General features: G+C 46.3%; 5 protein-coding genes across 5 annotated transcripts; 2 read left to right on the top strand and 3 right to left on the bottom strand.

Moving 5' to 3' along the window:
- Positions 1 to 3,537: 3,537 nt before the first annotated feature.
- F4807DRAFT_75859 (ion transporter) lies at positions 3,538 to 6,434 on the top strand. Its single transcript, XM_048003456.1, has 6 exons — positions 3,538 to 3,846; positions 3,899 to 4,033; positions 4,169 to 4,998; positions 5,063 to 5,398; positions 5,453 to 5,632; positions 5,685 to 6,434. The coding sequence occupies exons 1-6, from the start codon at positions 3,710 to 3,712 to the stop codon at positions 6,155 to 6,157; spliced, it is 2,091 nt and encodes a 696-aa protein (XP_047854370.1). The 5' UTR covers positions 3,538 to 3,709; the 3' UTR covers positions 6,158 to 6,434.
- F4807DRAFT_75857 (Diaminopimelate epimerase-like protein) lies at positions 6,435 to 7,967 on the top strand. Its single transcript, XM_048003455.1, has one exon. The coding sequence runs from the start codon at positions 6,711 to 6,713 to the stop codon at positions 7,665 to 7,667; it is 957 nt and encodes a 318-aa protein (XP_047854369.1). The 5' UTR covers positions 6,435 to 6,710; the 3' UTR covers positions 7,668 to 7,967.
- Positions 7,968 to 8,064: 97 nt separating this feature from the next.
- On the bottom strand, positions 8,065 to 9,848 carry F4807DRAFT_467388 (cytochrome P450; the record flags this gene model as incomplete). The annotated part of the gene is made up of 5 exons (XM_048002485.1): positions 8,065 to 8,197; positions 8,319 to 8,811; positions 8,870 to 8,995; positions 9,052 to 9,601; positions 9,659 to 9,848. The coding sequence occupies 5 exons, from the start codon at positions 9,846 to 9,848 to the stop codon at positions 8,072 to 8,074; spliced, it is 1,485 nt and encodes a 494-aa protein (XP_047854368.1). The 3' UTR covers positions 8,065 to 8,071.
- Positions 9,849 to 14,100: 4,252 nt separating this feature from the next.
- Positions 14,101 to 15,713, bottom strand: F4807DRAFT_75846 (uncharacterized protein). The gene is made up of 2 exons (XM_048003454.1): positions 15,646 to 15,713; positions 14,101 to 15,446 (listed from the first exon to the last, which is right to left on the bottom strand). Exon 2 carries the CDS (start codon positions 15,303 to 15,305, stop codon positions 14,460 to 14,462), a length of 846 nt encoding a protein of 281 aa, XP_047854367.1. The 5' UTR covers positions 15,306 to 15,446; positions 15,646 to 15,713; the 3' UTR covers positions 14,101 to 14,459.
- On the bottom strand, positions 15,704 to 19,170 carry F4807DRAFT_75834 (Rad4-domain-containing protein). The gene is made up of 3 exons (XM_048003453.1): positions 16,769 to 19,170; positions 16,678 to 16,715; positions 15,704 to 16,628 (listed from the first exon to the last, which is right to left on the bottom strand). The coding sequence occupies exons 1-3, from the start codon at positions 19,018 to 19,020 to the stop codon at positions 15,904 to 15,906; spliced, it is 3,015 nt and encodes a 1,004-aa protein (XP_047854366.1). The 5' UTR covers positions 19,021 to 19,170; the 3' UTR covers positions 15,704 to 15,903.
- Positions 19,171 to 19,176: the final 6 nt, after the last annotated feature.

Here is a 19,176-nt window from a genome sequence, read left to right as displayed (position 1 = left end):
GCAGGGTTTTAGCATCAAATTCTGTCCTTCATGGCTCGATCCAAAACTATCCATTAGTTTGAATTCCTTAGGGCAGCGATTCCCCGTCCATCCTCCCCAGCGCGCCCGCAACAACTTCTCCTATTTTGCCAGGCGCCTTCTCGAAGTCAAAGTACCAAAGAGTCTTTGCGACTAAAAGGTTGCTATTCAGGCACTCCATGGCCTTGCCCCCGCGCGCAGATGGAGAGTAGGACGAACGTGAAGTTCACCCTCCTAAGTGCGGCCTCGTCTTAGGTACCACTCGTTGTAGTGGAGCGCGTAGCCCTGTGCACATCCCGACCTATGGATGTGCCTAGCGGGAACATACACAGGGCATTGTTCATACATGCACACAAGTGCTTGTTCTTGCAAGCTGTGGACCGCCTTTAATTTCAGAACGTTCAATAAGCGTGCCGCATGTCCCAATGGCTGATTCCTAGTAGACATTTGGGCCTCAAGATAGGTAGAATAATAGTGCACTGATTATCGTGGACGTTGTATCAACCCCTCCATATTCCCGTGTTAGTACGCAGTTATACCTAAACCAACGTGATTTTTTAAGAGAATAAATTTATGGAACATAGACTTGCTAGGAGGAAAACATGGTTTCGGACCTAACTTCTGTTCTCGGAAATCTGTCAGTGTCAATATCAAGGTGATCATCGACAACGAGATAGAGGTTATTTTGAGCGCGCTTCTCTTGAGAAAGATGGGCGCTGATCATAGTATGCAATAGTGTGAGGTGTCTCGTCCGCTGTTCAGTGCCGAGGAAAAGTAGCAGATGGCGAAGCCACAACTTCTTGAGGTACAACCACTGCATGAAGCAGTTGTCCCAAGAGGTACAGATGCCGAGACCACGAAATACCGCCCGGTTTTCCGGGCCAGCCTAGATATTAAGGGCATGACCAAAGGCTACGAAGATAACATAATCTACACCGAGTCTTTTCAAGTGAATGACCATATCGACAAGATTATCGACTCAGGACGATGTTAATAGCTGCCCAATGAATATATCGATTTGCTCCATCATTGTGGGTTCAAGATCGCGTGTCCCCTTTTCCGGTATGGCCTGCCCAATGAGCTTGCGCTGAATTACATGATTGCGTTCGTTAATAGTATTGAAACTGGATACTTGGTTACTCAGCAGTCATCGTGAGCAGATAGAAACATGTACGATCTATGAGGCCTCTTCGTTCAGCCTTACATATGATGAATGATCAAAGTCATGCTTTTCGCTACAGGGAATGCAATATCAATAGCTTCCATGTTGAAGGGTTGAGGACTATTAAGGTTAGCAATGATGTGACAGATAACAGATACTATAATAAAGTGACGAGAGAGGCATTCGCGAATGGATGGTTTAAGTCATTTATGATGTTTAAGTTGGTGAGAAGAAGAAATCTGGCTCTTCATACACGTAGGTATCTAACTTGTACCCCTATCATGCAAGGTTGATCCTTGACTCTCTGCAAACTCCCACTAGCTGACAAGGATCCAGAAGCCATGTGGCTTGCAGGGATATTTGCGTGGGGTATTCAAGATCTACATGTATGGAGGCTTTGATACTTGCTGACCCACGCGTGGGTTATTCTTTTATTTTGTTAGTAGTTATAGGGAAACCCCAGAGCATCAATGTGACTGATCTTTCATGCTCGGGTAATCTTGTCTTGAGGAATTATAAAAGTGAAGTCTATTATACCTTTGACCTCATGATATTCACTCGTTCCATACACGGGAGGATAGGACATGAGGACCCGAGCTTATTCTTCTGCTTACTCAGGATCAGTCAGACCAAATAGTGGTTAGCACAGCCGATTCGACCCTTAATCACGTACAAAGTGGGGAAGCGAATATTTTGTCCCTAGGCTACTTATGTCCTGGAAATTTGGAACGTCCATGAAGCTGATAACTGGTACGCCTGTATTCATCAATAATCTGGAGTTTATCGTGGGCAGGGCCCACGAAAATGATGCAGGCTCGCACAGGACCGAAATCGAATCTAAGGTATGGGGTTGAACTTCCATGGTGTCTTCCTGGCTCTATGGCATACACTACTAGTCGACTCGGGCTTTGATTCTACCGGCATTACCGCATGCGTTGGTTCCTCCTGTGACACTACGATATAGCGTGAACACCAGGTATGCGGCTTCTCTTTAGATGACATGTACACGTATCCACGTGCCTCTGCAACGAGTTTTACGAATATTCCTAATTCGCTTTCATTCGAGGCGACTGCGTTAATGATCGATTTAGGTATTACGGCATACCGCTCTTTAGTCGAAGTCGTCCGTTTATGCAAAGGGGAGAAACTTCCGATACGTTCGATCGCAGGAAGCTACTTACTAGATTGCACTCTAGATTACCACGATGATCGAGGCTGAGACCTTTCCCACAACCGGCTTTGACGTGGTGCTTAACTCGCTATCCGGAAATTGTTATAATGCCTCATAGGAACTTGTCGCTCCGTGCGGTTACTTTATCGAAATCAGTAAAGTAAATATTGTGGCTAACTCGTCATTGCCTATGTACTTACAACCATCTAGGAAGCGTTTAAATCAAGCTCTCAGGTACAACGGTCAAAATGTCATTTCGGAGCTACATCATCACCATTGGCGTTGGTGATGGTATATCCGTCCTATGTTTCTGCCATCCAGGAGGTAGATATCGAAAAGCCTGCTCGTCAAGGAGATTTTCAAGGGAATCGGCTGTTTCTCACCAAATTTAGTTCCTCTAGTAACGTATGCTGACGCATGCACTGCAGCTCATGTCCTCGGTTGTCTCGTTGCTGGCGATAAGCAACGCTCACAGAAGCGGAGCCTGGAACTGTTTGACGAGATAACTTTGCATCCCTATTCCAGTAGGTAGGTTTGAAGAGTACGTTGAAGTGGTGGTGGAGGAGCTCATAATCAAACTAGCACGTGCTATATTAATCGCGGTAGGTATCAAGCCATTAAAACAATGCATAGGTAGGACGGGCTATCTCATGATTATCGATCGGCGTAAATGGATTGCCAAGGGGTTTGGCGTCAACATAGCAATGTTTGAGATACTGGGTCGGACGACGATCGTGGCGATAGGAGTTCGGTGGTGGAGAAGAAGGAAGTTGAGGGGAAGTAGGCCCCTCACTGATATACATTTATGGGGTATTTGACTTATGTATGTGATCACTTAGGAGGTGCCTATGCAATCATCATGACTTCCGCGACAGAAAGTAAATAATCAAGATTGTCCACTAATTTCTTGATACCTAACTTTATACTACTACCTACCAATGTACTCTGATATTTATCTTGATATTTCAATTAAGAACCTTGGAATAGAATGTCACCTTATTGTGAAAAGGGGTTTGGATGAAGCTAAAATTTAGCATGTGGTTCAGCTAGAGCTAGCCGGAGTTAGCACAATTGCGAAAGTGCCCAGGTGATTAGAGCATGACGTCGCGGCACAGGTCCGCTAGAATCTAGCGGCCTCTCCAAACCAGATTAGTGGGTGTAACGTTTGCATTTACGGGACGAACCTATTCCACCAAGGGTGTTCCACAAATTCCCAAATCTTCTATATTTGATTCTTTTCCTCGTTTCAGATTTCCTTAACATTGATCTTCCCCGGACCTATTGTGAACTCAACGTCCCGATGGAATGAAATTCACTTTCGCAGGTATCACCAAGTCGGCTGAAGCATTATAATTAGGATGCCGATTCGCGTCAAATCGCGTCGCCTACCGACGCCAGACCGTGGTCTATCGCCCATCTCGTCACATCCAGATGTTCAACTTCCCGAAATCGAATATGATGATACCTTCCGTGATGTCGTCAAGAAGTTGTCTCTGTAGGTTTAGAACACTCGATGATCCTAGGATTTATACTTATCAGATCTATAGATATATCGCCGATGTTGTTTATATGCCAAGCACTTTTGAGCAGCTTCGGACCACCACAGCTGGCGAGGATCTACGTACCCTTGTTGAACACCTTAGTACTCGGGTCACCAATCCCGCCATCGTGAATGCTTTACTGTGAGATGATTTAGTGGTGTTTTCTTAAATTTACGTTATCATTCTATGTTCAACTCTTGTCGAGACTTCAGCACAGCCTATTGAAATAAATAATCCAAATCGTACGCCACATATACGTTACTAACATTATAATAGGGCATTGCGGTGGCATTATGGAGCGACCAATGATGGCCGGGGAATCAGTGAAGCCCGTGCGAACGCCTGCGAGATTGTTGCCTGGCGATTTTTAACCCGTTTATCGGAGCGGGAAGCTGTAGAATTTTGTCTGCATGAGATTCCGGATGAATCAGAAGGAGAAAGTTCCTCCCATGCCGATGAACCCGCAGATGGCGGCGAAAGCAACGAGAGGACGTCTCTGCTGCGTCACGCATCTGGGTCCTCCTCGCCAGACCATTACTCTGATTTTAACCGCTCGGGATCTTCGAGACGAAACATGTTAATCAAGTCACTCTCTAAGTTGACCATAAGCCGACACGCTAGTAATATCGAAGAACTCGAAGAAGACCCTACTACGCCTTTCATACATCTAAATGCCCTAGAAATCGCGGCCATTGCAGACGCGAAGAGATTTCTTAGCCAGCACGTTGTGCAGAAGATTATCACGGGCATTTGGAATGGCGAGATCATCTTCTGGGACCGCCTTTCAGTTCATTCGGAGAAAAAGCCTCGGTTTTACAATGCAGTTACAGCTGATCCCTTTTCACGCCTTCGAGTGCCGAAATACCTGAAAGCTTACGAGGTTGCATTTTTCATCGGATTTTTAATGTTATATTACGGTGTCTTGATTGAGCAGAATCGATACACTATCACTCCCTTGGAAATACTGCTTTACATCTGGTTTGCTGCCTTCTTTTACGATGAAGTTAGCGAGTACATCGATGCTGGGTCCATCTTCTACGCTGCTGACGTCTGGAACCTATTTGATATGATCATGATAGCTATAGGAATTATCTTCGCAGTACTGAGTAAGTAGCTCTTCTACCAGCCCGGTTTGGCGTAAGTCAGCGCCCAGCTAATCTTAAATCGCAGGATTTGTTGGGTTATACCAGGAAAACTATACTCTTGTTGATATTGCCTTTGACGTCTTGTCGCTAGAGGCCCTTTTCATGGTACCTAGGGTTTGCTCCATCCTCAGTCTATCCCCATATTGGGGTACTTTAATTCCCTGTCTCAAGGAGATGGCGAAGGACTTTTTGAAATTCATGGTCCTTGTCATTATTGTATATGTCGGGTTCTTGACGACATTCTCTCTTGTTGGGAGAGAGATGTTCACATTCCCACACATGGCCATGATCGTGACGAAGATATTTTTTGGGTCTAGTTACGTTGGATTCGATATAATGGAGGACATTGATCCAATATTTGGTATGTTTTCATCTTTGGTCTGGATGAAGTGGCCCTTCTAATGATCACTCACAGGACCTCCTCTAATGCTTATATTCGTCACCCTAAGTTCCATATTGCTTATGGGTTCCTTGACGGGTATGCTGAGCAACAGTTTCTCTCGCGTTATCACTCACGCCCGTGAGGAGTATCTGTACGTGTATAGCGTATACGTGCTTGAAGCATCTACTAGTAATAGGCTCACACACTTTTACCGTAAGTTCCAACTTTCTGTGTCTGTTCGTCTAGGACTAATCTATGTTATCAGCGCCGTTCAATCTCCTCGCGCTAGGCATCTTCAGACCCTTACGTTTATTCCTACCCTCGGACGATAAATTTCGACAGGGCCGTATTGTACTCCTCAGAGCAACCCACGCGCCAATTGTCGGAGTTATCCAGGCTTATGAATGGCTCACCAAGAAAGTCAATCCGGATGGTTTCGACAATTTCCGTGGCCCACGGACGACTTCATTCAATAAAAGACAATCAGCCCCACCCCTTGATCGTTTTGATAACAGGCCGCGGTCAGGATTTCGGCCACGTATGTCAACATCACGACGTACGAGCGCTGAAGTCATCAGCAAGCCAAAGCCTCGGCAAGAAGATGCAGAAGAGTATGCCGGAGATGCACCTACTGACACGGAAGTACAAATTTCAGAATTATCGGCTAAGATTGATCGGCTCACTGCCTTAGTTGTGTCTCTTCAGTCTGGTGCTGGTATCGACACTGTTCGCACATAAGAAGAATCCATGCAACACTACGTTCTTCAACCTAGACAAACCTAATCCCTCGTATTAATGAGCAGCATTCAATGCACTATACACCTATCTTACAAAATCGGCCTTTTATATCGCTACTAATTTAACAACGCCTACTTTGCAATTTTAAGGAACACTATATCAAAAGCACAATTCTCTCTGTAGGACGTTAAGAGCAACATATCCGCTCTATATGTACCTATGATGGACGACTTGAACGAATGTCATTATTCCGAGGTGCATCCATTAGATACCTATTCAAGCTACCGGCGCCGAAATTAGTGGATTATCGCGCCCTTAATGGATTTGATCGGTTTTCGTTGGCCCATCGTCGTCATCTCCGCACGCCTTACCTAGCGCTTCCACCCGTAAGATTCATAAACTATCCGAAAATAGGAATTCATCCTAGGTAATTTAAATGTGACTCGAACCGTTAACATTCCCATTCATCCCCAATTATTTTTATTTAATCTAAAAGAAAGAGAATTGTCATTGCAAATCTGAAGGTTTCAAGCCCCAACAAGAGCCAACCAATATGGATCTCCAATTCGTGACCCTCGACGTCTTCACTTCCAAGCGTCTACAAGGCAACCCCCTGGCCGTAGTCACAGTGCCAGCAACGCTCAAGGACAAGCTCACCCAAGCAACAAAGCAAAAGATTGCAAAAGAGTTCAATCTCTCGGAGACCGTGTTCCTACACGAGGTGGCGGAATCGGACCAAGAGCAGCAGAAACAGCGTGACATCGACATATTCACCATCGAGAGCGAGCTGCCCTATGCCGGCCACCCTACCATAGGCTCCGCTTTCCTTGTCAAGTACACCCTGTACCCGCATGTCGACACGCTCGTCACCAAGGCCGGGCCCATCGGCATCGTCCCGCAGCCCGGCAACGCGATCCGCGCGAGGATCCCGCATAACGTGCATCTGCACGCCAAGACGCTTGTCGATGTGCTCGGCTCTGACGACGCGACCAAGCATCCTGGCTTGTCGCCCGTGCCGCAGATCCGCGAGGCCGAGCTCAAGGCCCCTGCTTTTAGCGTGGTTAAGGGCATGACGTTCGTGCTCGTGAAGCTGGCCTCGCTGGAGCTGCTGGCCCAGATCACTACCGGACACAGGATCGATTTCGCCAAGTTGCCGAAGCCGCTGCTGGATGAGGACTGGCGGGACAGCTTTGTCAGCAGGTATTACTACGTGGATATGGGCGAGGAAGAGGGCGAGAGGAGTATTCGTGCCCGTATGGTTGAGCTGGGCTTCGAGGATCCGGCGACGGGGAGCGCGGCCACGGCGCTGGGGTCGTACCTCACGCTGAATGAGGAGAAGAAGGGGAGGAAGTTCAAGGTCACGCAGGGGGTGGAGATGGGCCGGACGAGCAACATTGGTGTTGAGACTACGACGAAGGATTCTGGAGATGGCTCTGTGGCGTTGGAGGAACTCTGGCTTGGTGGTACTGCGGTCGTGGTTATGAAGGGGAATTTGACGGTTGATATTTGACAAGCGCATTTAGGCGGTTAGCTCAATAGTTATGTTTAGGGTTTATGGGTAGTAGGCATGAATAGTCCACTTAACTACATTCATCAGCGAAGACAATGGTATTGGTTCACCTATCTTGGAGGCCACTCCGAAACAATAGCCAGAGCAAGTCACGATGAAGATGTACCATGATCAAAAAGGAGCGAAATATAATCATAGGCAGTAATTTGCGGTCTTGCCGCATTTTTCATTGTGGGTATATGAAGGGAATAATCTCGTGGTAGCAACAGGGTATCCCATTTCAAGGAACCAGCTCGAAATGACTTCGGAAACGATCATTGGAGCAAATTTGAGAATTGAATCAACCTCCACAACTCCCAACTTTCCCTAAACCCATAAACCATAACCCATACCTCGAGACCGGATTACTCTTCGACCGATTCTGTCTTGGTGACTCGCATCTTTATCTCAGACATTAGGAAGAAACCGGAGTTCACGATCTTGACCGGATCTTGGGGAGTTACGACTGAGAAATCGAATCGTCGAAGTAGCTATACGGTAGGTCTAGTTAGTTCAATATTCTTGAATACGAAAGGGGGAAGCGGGTGATAGGGGGCGATCGGTAGGAGGGGGCATGGAAAACTTTAGCCCCTTATCATTGTCAAAACTCACCTCGACAAACACCTTGTTCAACTCCACCTGGGCAATGGCTCGGCCAAGGCATTTGTATCGGCCAGAACCCCAGAGTGTCTCGAGTACGCCTGTCATCATCTCATGAGTCTTATCATCGACCTCAAGCCAGCGTTCTGGGCGGAAGACATCGGCATCTTCACCCCAATACTTCTCTGCTCGCATGATACCCATGACGTTGTGGCCGATCTCAGTGCCCTCGGGGACGAAATAGCCGCTGATGACATCTCCTCCCTTGGGTACTTTCTTGAAGAAGGTCGCGGTAACAACAGGGAACGCGCGTAGCCCTTCCTTGATGACGGCTTGAAGGTACGACAATTGGCGAGACTCGCTGTCCTTGATGGGTGAGCTAATTCTTCCTTCCGAGATGGCGTCGGCAATCTCCGACTTGAGCTTGCCATATGTAGTCGGGCTGGTGACGAGGAACAACATGGTCATTCGAATAGCAGTTGCTGTCGAATCTGTGCCGGCGACTCTGTTACATTGTTAGTCCGATGAACATACTTTAGAAGAAAATTCAGGGGAAGGCCTACACTTGCAACATCAACTCGTTAATTGCTTCATCCTTTGTAACACCTTGGTCGATGAATGCTGCGAGCGTGTCTTTCTCACGAACTTGGCCATCTTCGTAACTCTTCTTAACCGCAGCTTGCGCAAGTCTGATCTATTTGTTAGCTTTTTGTGCCGGATAGGATTAGAGAGTGGTAATACATACGCGATGTACTTGCCGACGCCATCCTTGTCGAGGGGTGAAGGATAGATCTTGTTGAAGGGGTATTTGAAGAAGATCTTGGTCAGCCAGTGAAAGTTCGACACCACGATGGCAGTGTTGAAGAAGTCCTCGTTCCACTTCATGAACTTGTGAACGTCTTTTCCCTCATCGAGACATCCGAATTCTTGACCAAAGGATAGATCACCGACACAGTCCATCGCGAAGAAAAAGGACATCAGTGTTAGATCCATAGGTCTGGACTCGCCTGGGGTAGAGATAAACTTTCGCTCAATCAGGTTCACGAGACGAGCGCACTGTCTATCAATACATGACTCTACGAACGTGTTGCCAATGTAACCAGGTCCAAGGTTAGTTCGACGTCGAGTGTGTTCATGATCATCAATGAGTGAGAAAGAATTGTCCTGTGTAGGGATGAATCTGAAAGTCTGGTAAAAGGGTGCTCTGGTGTATGCAGACTTAGAATGGGCCATTCGTCGAATCACATCGACATCAGTCGTCAAGAGCTGATTGGGACCGATGCGGAACAACTTGCCTGTATCGCGTTAATAAATCTGCTAAAAGAGGCCACTGAAGCTGATAAATATCATACCATGTTGATCACCAAGCTTCTTCACTTCAAGGTACCAGTCTCCTTTCATCTGCGTCGCGATCTGCCAGAACTTCGTGCAGGAAATCCAGAACGATCCCGGAATATGCTTGAGACGACACCAGTTGCGGAATATTTGAAGAAGCCAAGCTCCGAGGAGCCATACGGCCGCCAAATATACCGTTAAAGGCATCGTTGAACCGTGATGAAGTACGTTGCGGTTCGCGGAAGCGTCTCAGGCATATTGTTGTGGGAACAATAAATTTGACAAGGACAGACGGGCCTTAGAGGAGAGAGGAATTTTGGGCTTGACGTCTGTAGACTCGGCAACGCCAGGGACGACTGTAATCTAGGCGGTCAGGTGAACGAGCGAGGATGTTATGTTGGTACGTAGATTTATTATGACTGGTGGTTACCTACCTAGGTACTCTGGTTATTTTGGAACTAGCAAAGAGAAGGTTCGCGTTAGGCATCACTATAGTTCCCATGTCTGCACCTCGTTAGGGCTGAGTTACCGAGTTGGTAGGGTACGTTCGTAGGGATGGTCTGTGTCTATAGGAACGGCCGTAATATCCCATTTCTACTACCACTTCATCCTAGTTATAGGTAAAGTGCGTTTTAGTTCCCTTACTACCTCGTCTAATCTGCCAAAAAAGTGAAATATATGCCCATATAGCAAGTATATGATGGCAAACGAGCAAGTAAAGGACGTGATTCACCGTCGTATCACATATTATCTCATGATGTCTTTTCTATCAGGGGTGGTCGAGAACTGTTCGGTTTGTGCAACAAGAGTATATGTTGTTATAGCATCACAAAGCATTTCTTTGTCGCCCACCCCGTACCTGGGAGAAAAGACAGCTACAACAGGAGTGTTTATATAGTGTCGATCTTACAATAATTGCTGGGATCTACAGTTTTTCATACTAATTATATCATCCCACCAATGATGAATTTCCTTATTTTTTATTCCTCGCGCCAAAGTGTTCTCTAGTAGAGTACCTAGATGTATCTGAGCTCTCATTGGCGGCGGACTTATCGGATACTTTCTTCCTTGGTATGTATTATCCAAGATAGGAATACGATTCATAAGGTCTTCTCCTAAATGAGAGACGAACTGCCTTTGCCGGAGTCGTAAATTTGCTAACCTGAGGGAAAGAGGTGTGATATGGCCATGCAGTGTACATGTTTGTGTTGCGGCGAACACAAAAACATATAACCTGGCAAGGATCATGGGTATTTAAGGAAGCATGGGTTCTCCCATCTACGGATGTAATTCGTTACACTACACGAGACCCATCCATAATACCTCAACACGCAGACGCCTCGTGGTTCAGTGTCACGAGGTGTAGCTATTTAGGATGGATCATCAAGAGAACGGTTTAACTCAAAAAGCATCCGCTGCGTTCCGATATCCCATCCTTTGGGGTTGTAACAATAGACCGCGTCTTGTGAGATCGGATGGAGACCAGTCGGAATTCGACCAAATGCGCTTTGTATGTCGTTGTATAAGACAAGCAGAACATCAGGTTGCATCAAACTCAAGTAAGAGTTGAAGGATCAGGCTTCTAGTAATCCAAGCCCTCGCTTGTCTCCGAAATGCTGTTCGGGGAGTAAAGAGGTTGCGTCATCCCAATGATTATGATTGGTTTTGCGTAGATGCTGGCATCCGATTTTCTACCATAGTATCATATCCGAGGCTCCATGTAGCCAAGCCGGATTTGCTGCATAATATCTCAGTCTAGTGACATGGAGATTGTGCTATCTGTACGAATTCATTCGGTCTTGGGCGCATGCAATTGCGGCCGCTTCTATCTGGCCTACTTTAACGGTGCCTGACGAAGTATCGTATGTAGGCGAGCAAATAAAATAGATTGATGTGTCTCTTATTGTGAGAGTGTCTTCTAGAATACTATGTCACTATCATATAATGTTCACGCAGCTCGTGTAAGTTGAACCGTCTTCTCTAATTACTAAGAAAAACGTTTCAGGGGTAAAATTCCGTCGACATCTATTGAATTATCGAACAGCTGGCATTACACCATTTACCATTACAAGAAAATTCCACCTCAACGACACTTCATATTTGAATTCATATAGTATAAAAAATTACTATCTACTCTATGATCAGATAGGTCTCGAGTACATATAATATCGCCAAGGGAGATCAGGTCTCCTTCGATGCTAGATTAATTTGGACCGTCCTACCTTCACTGTGCTACCAGCACCAAGATCTGGGGAATTCCTTCATCCCCTCCGCATCTCCGAGGTCTAGATATTATTGGAACGATACCTCAGCCCGTTTTCTTCGAGATCCTGCAACACTCCCGGCCAAGCCACACCCCATAGGGCGAAGGCACGATCCGAGCTGCATCTTCCCGATTCGAACCGATGCACCCGATATAGGAAGTTAGCGCTTTGGGCATGATGGCATAACAAGCTTAATTAGTAAAATACAAGCATGGCAGACTTTGCTGGAAGGTTCCGAAAGGGAGGTTCATGTAGCCATCTACAAGTTTAGACAAGAGGTCTGCTTGGCGTTGACGCAACTCACACTCGTGGTGACATGTTCTGGTTATATACTTTAAAGTATCATGTAGGTTAGAAGTTGCCATGTATGACCGTCGAGATGTAGTTTTAGCAGATTGACGAAACCAAATTTCTAATTAATCGCAACCCCTTTTCACAAGAGGCTCGTTCATCTTACTACATGATGCTTTGGGCGACAAGTATGGAGGGAGGAACTTGATACCACATCCTTACGATAACAAGTTATTCAATCCATAAATTTGCGAAGACATACATTCACACTTAATATTCGTACTCAACTAGTTACATATGATGAAATACCAACTTAGCATAGTGCTACATTATTAATTTCGTGAAGTATGAGGCACAATGACTCTCTGCCAGGTAGGTACAAATGCTGTTGATGCCACCAAGATACGAATTAAAGCAGTTGCTCATAAGAGGTGTTGCTACTTAGTAGACTTCGGTATCTCCCAAGTTCTCATTATTATCATTCTTCCATAAAAGCTCGTCATATTCCGGCCAGATACTCTTCCATACTTAGAATGTCATCGAGATGGATATCTCCTGCGTCGTTTTGCAATTTTTTAATCCAACTTCGGATTTTGTCGAGCTTTGCTGTAAAGCAGCTCAGGATGGCGGCTATTACATTTCGCGAGCTGCAAGGACCTAAGGGTTCGTCTAAACTCTCTGGTATCACGGTTATTATGTTTAAGAGACGCGTTCGTAGCGATTCTGCATCGTCAATATCCTCTAGCTGACGAGAATATTTTTCAATGATGAAATCAAACAGATCGGCTCTACATTTAATGGCCTGGATACCCTTGAATATGTTGTCGTGGACGGAAAAGGGCGTGTGAATTAAGACCCTGAGCAAATCGTCCTGGAATTGCTTCGTGTCGAGCTTACACCCCCAAGCTAATGGTGTTTATGAGAACTTCCACATTTGTTATCTCTTCTCCTTCTAACCAGCCAGCAGCGTCCTTGGGAGAAGTTTTGATACCGGTACCGTAGATCCATTTCGTAAACAATTTCATGGATAGGGACAGAGGTTCTGGGCCAGAAATAAGGGGGTTTGCATATTCGATGAAATCCCAATTTAAGCGCACCCTCAATGGATTCTCCGACTCATCCATGCTTCGGACTACCTCGTCGATGTAGGACGAGTGGTATCTCAAAAGATTTTCATGGAAGAAGAAGACATCTTCATTAGGAATCTCAATGGCGATCATCCTCGTCTTTTCCCTGTGGGCTTGTAGTTAGTGATTTATGTATTACAGTCACAGCGATATATATAGGGGTACTCGGTTTAAATAACGTACCCGAAGTTAAGCTGGGATGCCATGATGGATATTTCGACTGCAATGTTAAGTCGAAAGCTATTGAGCTAGTGGGTACGAATAAATCTACTGATTAAGTTTGAAGGTTAAGAGGTCATAATCCTTACCTACCTACTTATATAGGTGCGGATTTCTTAGCTAGCCGAGCATCTAATTGCCATGTAACGTGCCTGAGACACTGGGAACTCTGATGCCTAACAACCCTACACTTCTGAGAATTCGCTTTGTCAGGAAATTATCGGTAGGCAGAAAAGACAATAATTCGATCGAAAAATCATTGGTGAAAATGAGTCTCGTTTTTTCCACTCGCTTCTCGGTCCTTTCCCTACGAATCTACCATTGTCTACGGCCCAAGGGGTACCTTCTTAGGTAAATCAAGCGAGAACTGTTGTTGGAATTATCAAACCATAAAGTTCGTCAGGCGGTGGGCGCTCTCCGAACGGACTGTAATATCGCCAACCTTGTCGTCGCGTTATGTCATGTGAGTTCTGATAGTTAACATCTCTACTTGCCAACTGTAAACTCGACTAATCATTGTTCGACATTTATAGGTTGTGACTCCTGAGATATCATTGCATTTCATTGATTGATAAACAAAGCGAACCTGTCATGCAGAATGCGTCAAAAGAGAAATCTACCTCTACTACGTAGGCACCCCCTTAAGCACCTATTTGTAATAAATCTGCGTCTATACGGTCGTGAAGTGGCCTGTAGAGTTTCTTCTGTTCATGGTACTAGGTGATTTAGAAGGGGCATGGCACCATAGTTAACCACCATCTAAGGCTTAAGACTGATAAACCTAAGCAGAAATGCCTTAACTACTTCCCATGTAGAGCTCGTTTAATACCCTAAGTATACACCTCTTCATAGGCACCTCACGGCTAAGCCATAAAAACGGTTGAACAAGAAAATTCCGTTCTTTTGCAACTATCGCCTTAGCCCGGACTTATTATAAATGGGTCGCCACATTCGTTAGGTACCTGAAGACGCGTAGAAGATGCCGCCCTTAGGAAAGGCCACGGCTGACAGAATCTCGGTATGATATGGTCAATTACAAGGTGACTCAATCCCATACAATTGTTATCAGGGAGCGTCTCATGAGTGTCGTTGAGAAAACGACCTATTTCCCTTTTGACTCCAGATACCAATAATTCTCGGTGTGTTTGACGCATGAGAATTTCACGGAATCGACGTTGGAAGCCGTTCAAAGTTGGCCATCCTGCAATGCGTGCCAAGATATAGGCATCGCAATACCAGCTTTCTAAGGAATATGACGTCGGCACTTGTAGCACAGATTCATCGATTTTGAGATCTCCTAGCTTGTATGAAGCTTGAGGACCTGGCCCTTCTTCCTCGAGGGGGTTGCGTGGTTCTGGTTTGGCAGAATCGATTCCTCGTGGGCTATTACTATTTTCCATGCAGTCGATATTATTGTTTTGGGGAACTTCGCTAGGTGGAATAGCTTCGGCACTCTGAGATGTATCCCGAGGTGTGGTATGTGCTGATTCAATACGAGCGATCTTTCTTTCCAACTCTGCTATCTTCAATTCTTTGAATTCGGATACCAAATCGAAAGGAGGCTTATATGTAGCAGAGTCCCTCCATCCAGAGAACGGTAGTATATGCGGGCGGACAAACCCTAAGAACTCTTCCCAATATTGGCGCCCTTGGTCGGGGGTATTGGGAAACTGCCGACCGAAATGCTGGCTTAATTGATCCAGGTAAGAAATATGCAGAGAATTCAGCTGCTCAAGGTCGTCTTTGATCACCGTTTGGACCATTTTGCCTATATTTAATAGCTGGGGGTGTGCTGAGTAGATTCAAAGACAATGATTGAGGCGTAGGTGCCGGTGATTAGTTTGTTCTCAGGGGGGATGGAAGTGTTTATGATTGGAGACGTCAGTTGATAGCGAAGTGGCAGTCTGAGCAAAAGAACAGTAGGTCAATATGCGTAATCCCAAAAGCGTTTGCGTATCTGTTGTAATATGGTGGGTTGTGTTTGCTGTATCCGAGGCTGGCAAATAACAGTGGAACGTGGAGAAAACGAAGTTGAAGCAACCAGAACAAGGTAGAAAGAGCTATAACTCCGCTCGATTTATATGAATGGAATTCGCAACCTACTTAAACTTGAAGCAATGGAGATAAAAGGTAATTATTCCATTCGGCACCGCCTTCGACTCTTTGGGGGAGTCATTGCCTTTGGAGGGCCTATCCCAACTCTAAATCTGGATCGCGGCAGCATCCACTGGTCGATTGTTTGAAGCGCACGGAGCATGATCAAGGGGCGGAACTCTGTTAGTTTCCATGGCCAAGACCACTAGTATTCGCTCACTAGACAACATCATTCAAGACGAATCGTTGTAGTGCGACTATTTTAAACTAACCGCTATCTGAGTTCATGAAATCTTCATCGTCATCGTCGTCCTCCGAAGAAGTGATTTGCTTTCTTCGAGTCCGTCTTCGCGTGGATTGCCTCGGTTTGGCTTTGGGCTTTGGAGCTGCTTTCTTAGGAGCTGCATTAGCTGGAATTTCCTGCTCAGGGGACGGATCAGCAGGGACTTCGGCTTCCTCTTTCCCAAAGTCTACTTCGAAGGGATCATTTCCGTCATCGGAAGCGTCCTCTTCGTCGTTAGTGGCAACCGGGAAGAATCCCGAGGTTTGACGGGTATCCTCCTTCACTTCTGTCGTTTCCTCTTCTTCGTACCCTTCGGGTAAGAATCCACCCGCCATATCCTCATCCTTCTGGCGCATAGCCTCAAAGTCTTTGTCGATTCCCGTGTCGTGACCAAATACCTCCACTGACTCGTCCAAGTGTCCGTAATCTAGCTTAAACCTGTCGGCGATTCTCAATCCCATTAAGAACTTTCGCCACATCGCCAGTACCTCCTTGCGCCGTTTTTCATCTTCCTTTCTCGCTCGTTCTGCCTCGTCTTTTTCGAGCTCCTCCATTACACGCTCATAGTTCTCCTCGGCGATGACTACGCCTTGTATGACGGGAACGGCCATCCGGTGACCGAACTCGAAGCCGACCACAGCCTCCGCATAATCGATCTCGAGTCGTTTGCAGACACGGACAACACCACGATACGGGACGTGGACAGCACCTATACCCTAGTTAGTTGAGAGATCGACACACAATAGTGCGCAACTTACCCTCTGGGCACATATGTTCTACGAACATGTCGATATTCCTGGGTCCATATTAGCCTTAATAATAGATACTGTATATTGGATATGAACATACCCATATTCGTTCTTTGGAATAACGCCATTTTGGATAGGGGGAGGTATTATCCAATCTGTCTGCTCGAGACTGTATAAGGGCTGCATGACCTTTCGGCCTGTTAAAGCTTCAGCCTCGGCGATTTCCCTCCGTCTATTAGTTGTCGCGGCTCGGTATGGTGCGTGTTTCAAGGGTTCGACCCCATCCATCGGAGCACGTCCTTGCTTATGCCATGTCTCTGCGCTCTTTACCGCTACCACGTCTTTGCGAAGATATACATCTTCCTCTTCAACTTTAGATGCCTTTCCTTTAACCTGAAACACTTTGACGGGGACTGCATCGGGAAGTAGAGCCTCCTCTCGCTTGAGATGACGTTTTAGGACGTATTCTTTAGAAGTCTTGTAGTATTGAAGCGTCTCTTCTCCTTCCTTGACCTCTTTCTTCTCTGGCTTTGCCGGCTTGAGATCGGTCGAGTCTTCTTCCTCATCTACTTCTGTTATCGGATGTTTCTTGTCGCCCCTGATGTACCCTCGCATGACTGATCTGAACCAATCAAACAGATCATATCTCTTCACCTTGCCATGCTTGTTGTACACGGGTATCTTCTCTTCGGGCATTCTGAATCCCTTCGTTTTACCGGGGAAAATATTCTTCTTGAGGTAGCGAACCGTCACGTCCTTGGCAGTGCCATCTTCGGAGAATCCAATACAGTAAGCCATGACTTGTTTCGCTTTATCAGCCTTACCTCCTCGTGGCTCTAGAGATTCAACGAGATCTCTACTAGTAGCTACAATTGCCTTCACAATTGGGTCTACCGGAAGAAATTTCTTCGTCACCGGCGACAAGACCTCAGTCCAATAGTGGGGAAACTCAAGGTCCTTGTCATAGGCTTTTGATTCTGCTCGTTTTGGACGAATGGTACCCGTAACGTCAACTATTGACGAGTCGTCGCTCTCGTCTGTAAGAGGCTCTCCATACTCATCCGAATCATCTAGCTCCATTTTCAAGGCGTTCTTGTCGGTTTTCTTGGCCCGACGAGTTGTTGGCTTTACAGGGCTTTTCTTCTTTCCATTTGGCTTCTTTGAAGTCGATCCGGTAGGCTTTTTAGGATCTGTCTGCGCTCCTGAAGCAGCATTTTCGTCGTCTGCTTCCTCGACCCTACTCCACCCAAATCCAAGTGCCTGGAGATTTGCTACCATCCGCGCTTCAAGTCCAAGGCCACGTAATAGTGCCGTGAATAGTTGAGATCCGAGATCGCGACTACCAAAGCAGTCCTGAGCGCGTTGTCTGAACTCTTCAAGATCCTTGATTCGTTCACCAAAGCGTTCTGGATCATGGTCTTCCGTTTCGAAGCTAGATCTTAACTTGCCCAGCCTTCTCGCACTCATGTAACCCCACTTCCGCAAGCCAGGAGCAGTTATTCGAAACCGTTGTTTCCACCACGAAACGAGGCACTTCATAAGCCTAAATAAAGGGTCGCCATGGCTCATATCAGGAACTCCCTTTTCGAGTCGGTCTGCCGCATCACCCCAATCTCTTGCCGATCCCGAAGCGGCGCGCTGTTTGCCTTTTCCCCTCGCACTCGTTCTGCTCCTCGTGGATTTCTTCTTAGGAGCCTCCTCGGGGATGTCTAAACCACTATTTCGTCTCCAACGATCAACTTCTTCCCAAAGTCTTGGTGGCAAGTGCGAAATCATTATAGCTTGAACCTCCTTATCGCATAGCCAGGAATTGCGGACCGCGTTGTGCCATAACAGAAGTTGAACATGCATACAGTGAGTTGAAATGCGGAGGGCCTTCTCTTTTTTCGAAGCACCCTTTTTGCCTAGTTCGCTGACTAAAGGAACATGACCGGATTGATGTAATGTCAACTCAAGATCACCTATCTCGGGCTCAGGCTCGGGTTGCTGGGGTTCATGGGATGGAACATCTTCGAATTCCATGTCCTCGTCCTCCGATTCTTCCGAATCATGGTTTACCTTCTGTCGCTTGGCAGTTGGTACGTCCTCGAAATCGGCATCTGAGAGGGAACTGAGAGAGCTATCGTCAGTGTCATCATGCATCTGCTGTACTGCTGATTTAGTTTTCTCAGCGGAACCTCTATTAGAGCCGGAGTCTAAATCTTCGAACAGCGTAGCCTTTCGAGTCCGTGTAGTCCGCGTAGATGCTACCGGGGTGGCTTTCCCCTTGCCCTTATTGGGCTTCTTCGTAGCCTGACCATCATTATCTGGTGACGGAGTACGCACTCGTTTGCGCGGCACGTAGGGAGGCATCTTAACTGTGGTGACAAATACATTAGGGAATTATAAGATTAATAAGAGCCGGACGCCTCGACAAAACGCCAGGATTCCTGTCCCTAGTTAGGCTGTATAAGCAATTCGTAGATGGAAGTTGATTGTCGTCATCGAAAACGCGAAAACCCGTGACTC

This window comes from Annulohypoxylon truncatum (genome assembly GCF_022578515.1).
Source record: "Annulohypoxylon truncatum strain CBS 140777 unplaced genomic scaffold F4807scaffold_15, whole genome shotgun sequence".
Lineage (NCBI taxonomy): Eukaryota > Fungi > Ascomycota > Sordariomycetes > Xylariales > Hypoxylaceae > Annulohypoxylon > Annulohypoxylon truncatum.
This window is presented reverse-complemented; position numbering and strand designations above follow the sequence as displayed.

Bases quoted from the DNA above. Each gene is read 5' to 3' on its own strand.
- F4807DRAFT_75859 (XM_048003456.1), top strand. From the start codon at position 3,710: ATGCCGATTCGCGTCAAATCGCGTCGCCTACCGACGCCAGACCGTGGT. The intron at 3,847-3,898 runs GTAGGTTTAGAA...TCAGATCTATAG, and splicing joins GTCGTCAAGAAGTTGTCTCT to ATATATCGCCGATGTTGTTT. The intron at 4,999-5,062 runs GTAAGTAGCTCT...CTTAAATCGCAG, and splicing joins AATTATCTTCGCAGTACTGA to GATTTGTTGGGTTATACCAG.
- F4807DRAFT_75857 (XM_048003455.1), top strand. From the start codon at position 6,711: ATGGATCTCCAATTCGTGACCCTCGACGTCTTCACTTCCAAGCGTCTA.
- F4807DRAFT_75846 (XM_048003454.1), bottom strand. From the start codon at position 15,305: ATGGTCCAAACGGTGATCAAAGACGACCTTGAGCAGCTGAATTCTCTG.
- F4807DRAFT_75834 (XM_048003453.1), bottom strand. From the start codon at position 19,020: ATGCCTCCCTACGTGCCGCGCAAACGAGTGCGTACTCCGTCACCAGAT. The intron at 16,716-16,768 runs GTATGTTCATAT...ATATGGACCCAG, and splicing joins ATTCCAAAGAACGAATATGG to GAATATCGACATGTTCGTAG. The intron at 16,629-16,677 runs GTAAGTTGCGCA...ACTAGGGTATAG, and splicing joins AGAACATATGTGCCCAGAGG to GTGCTGTCCACGTCCCGTAT.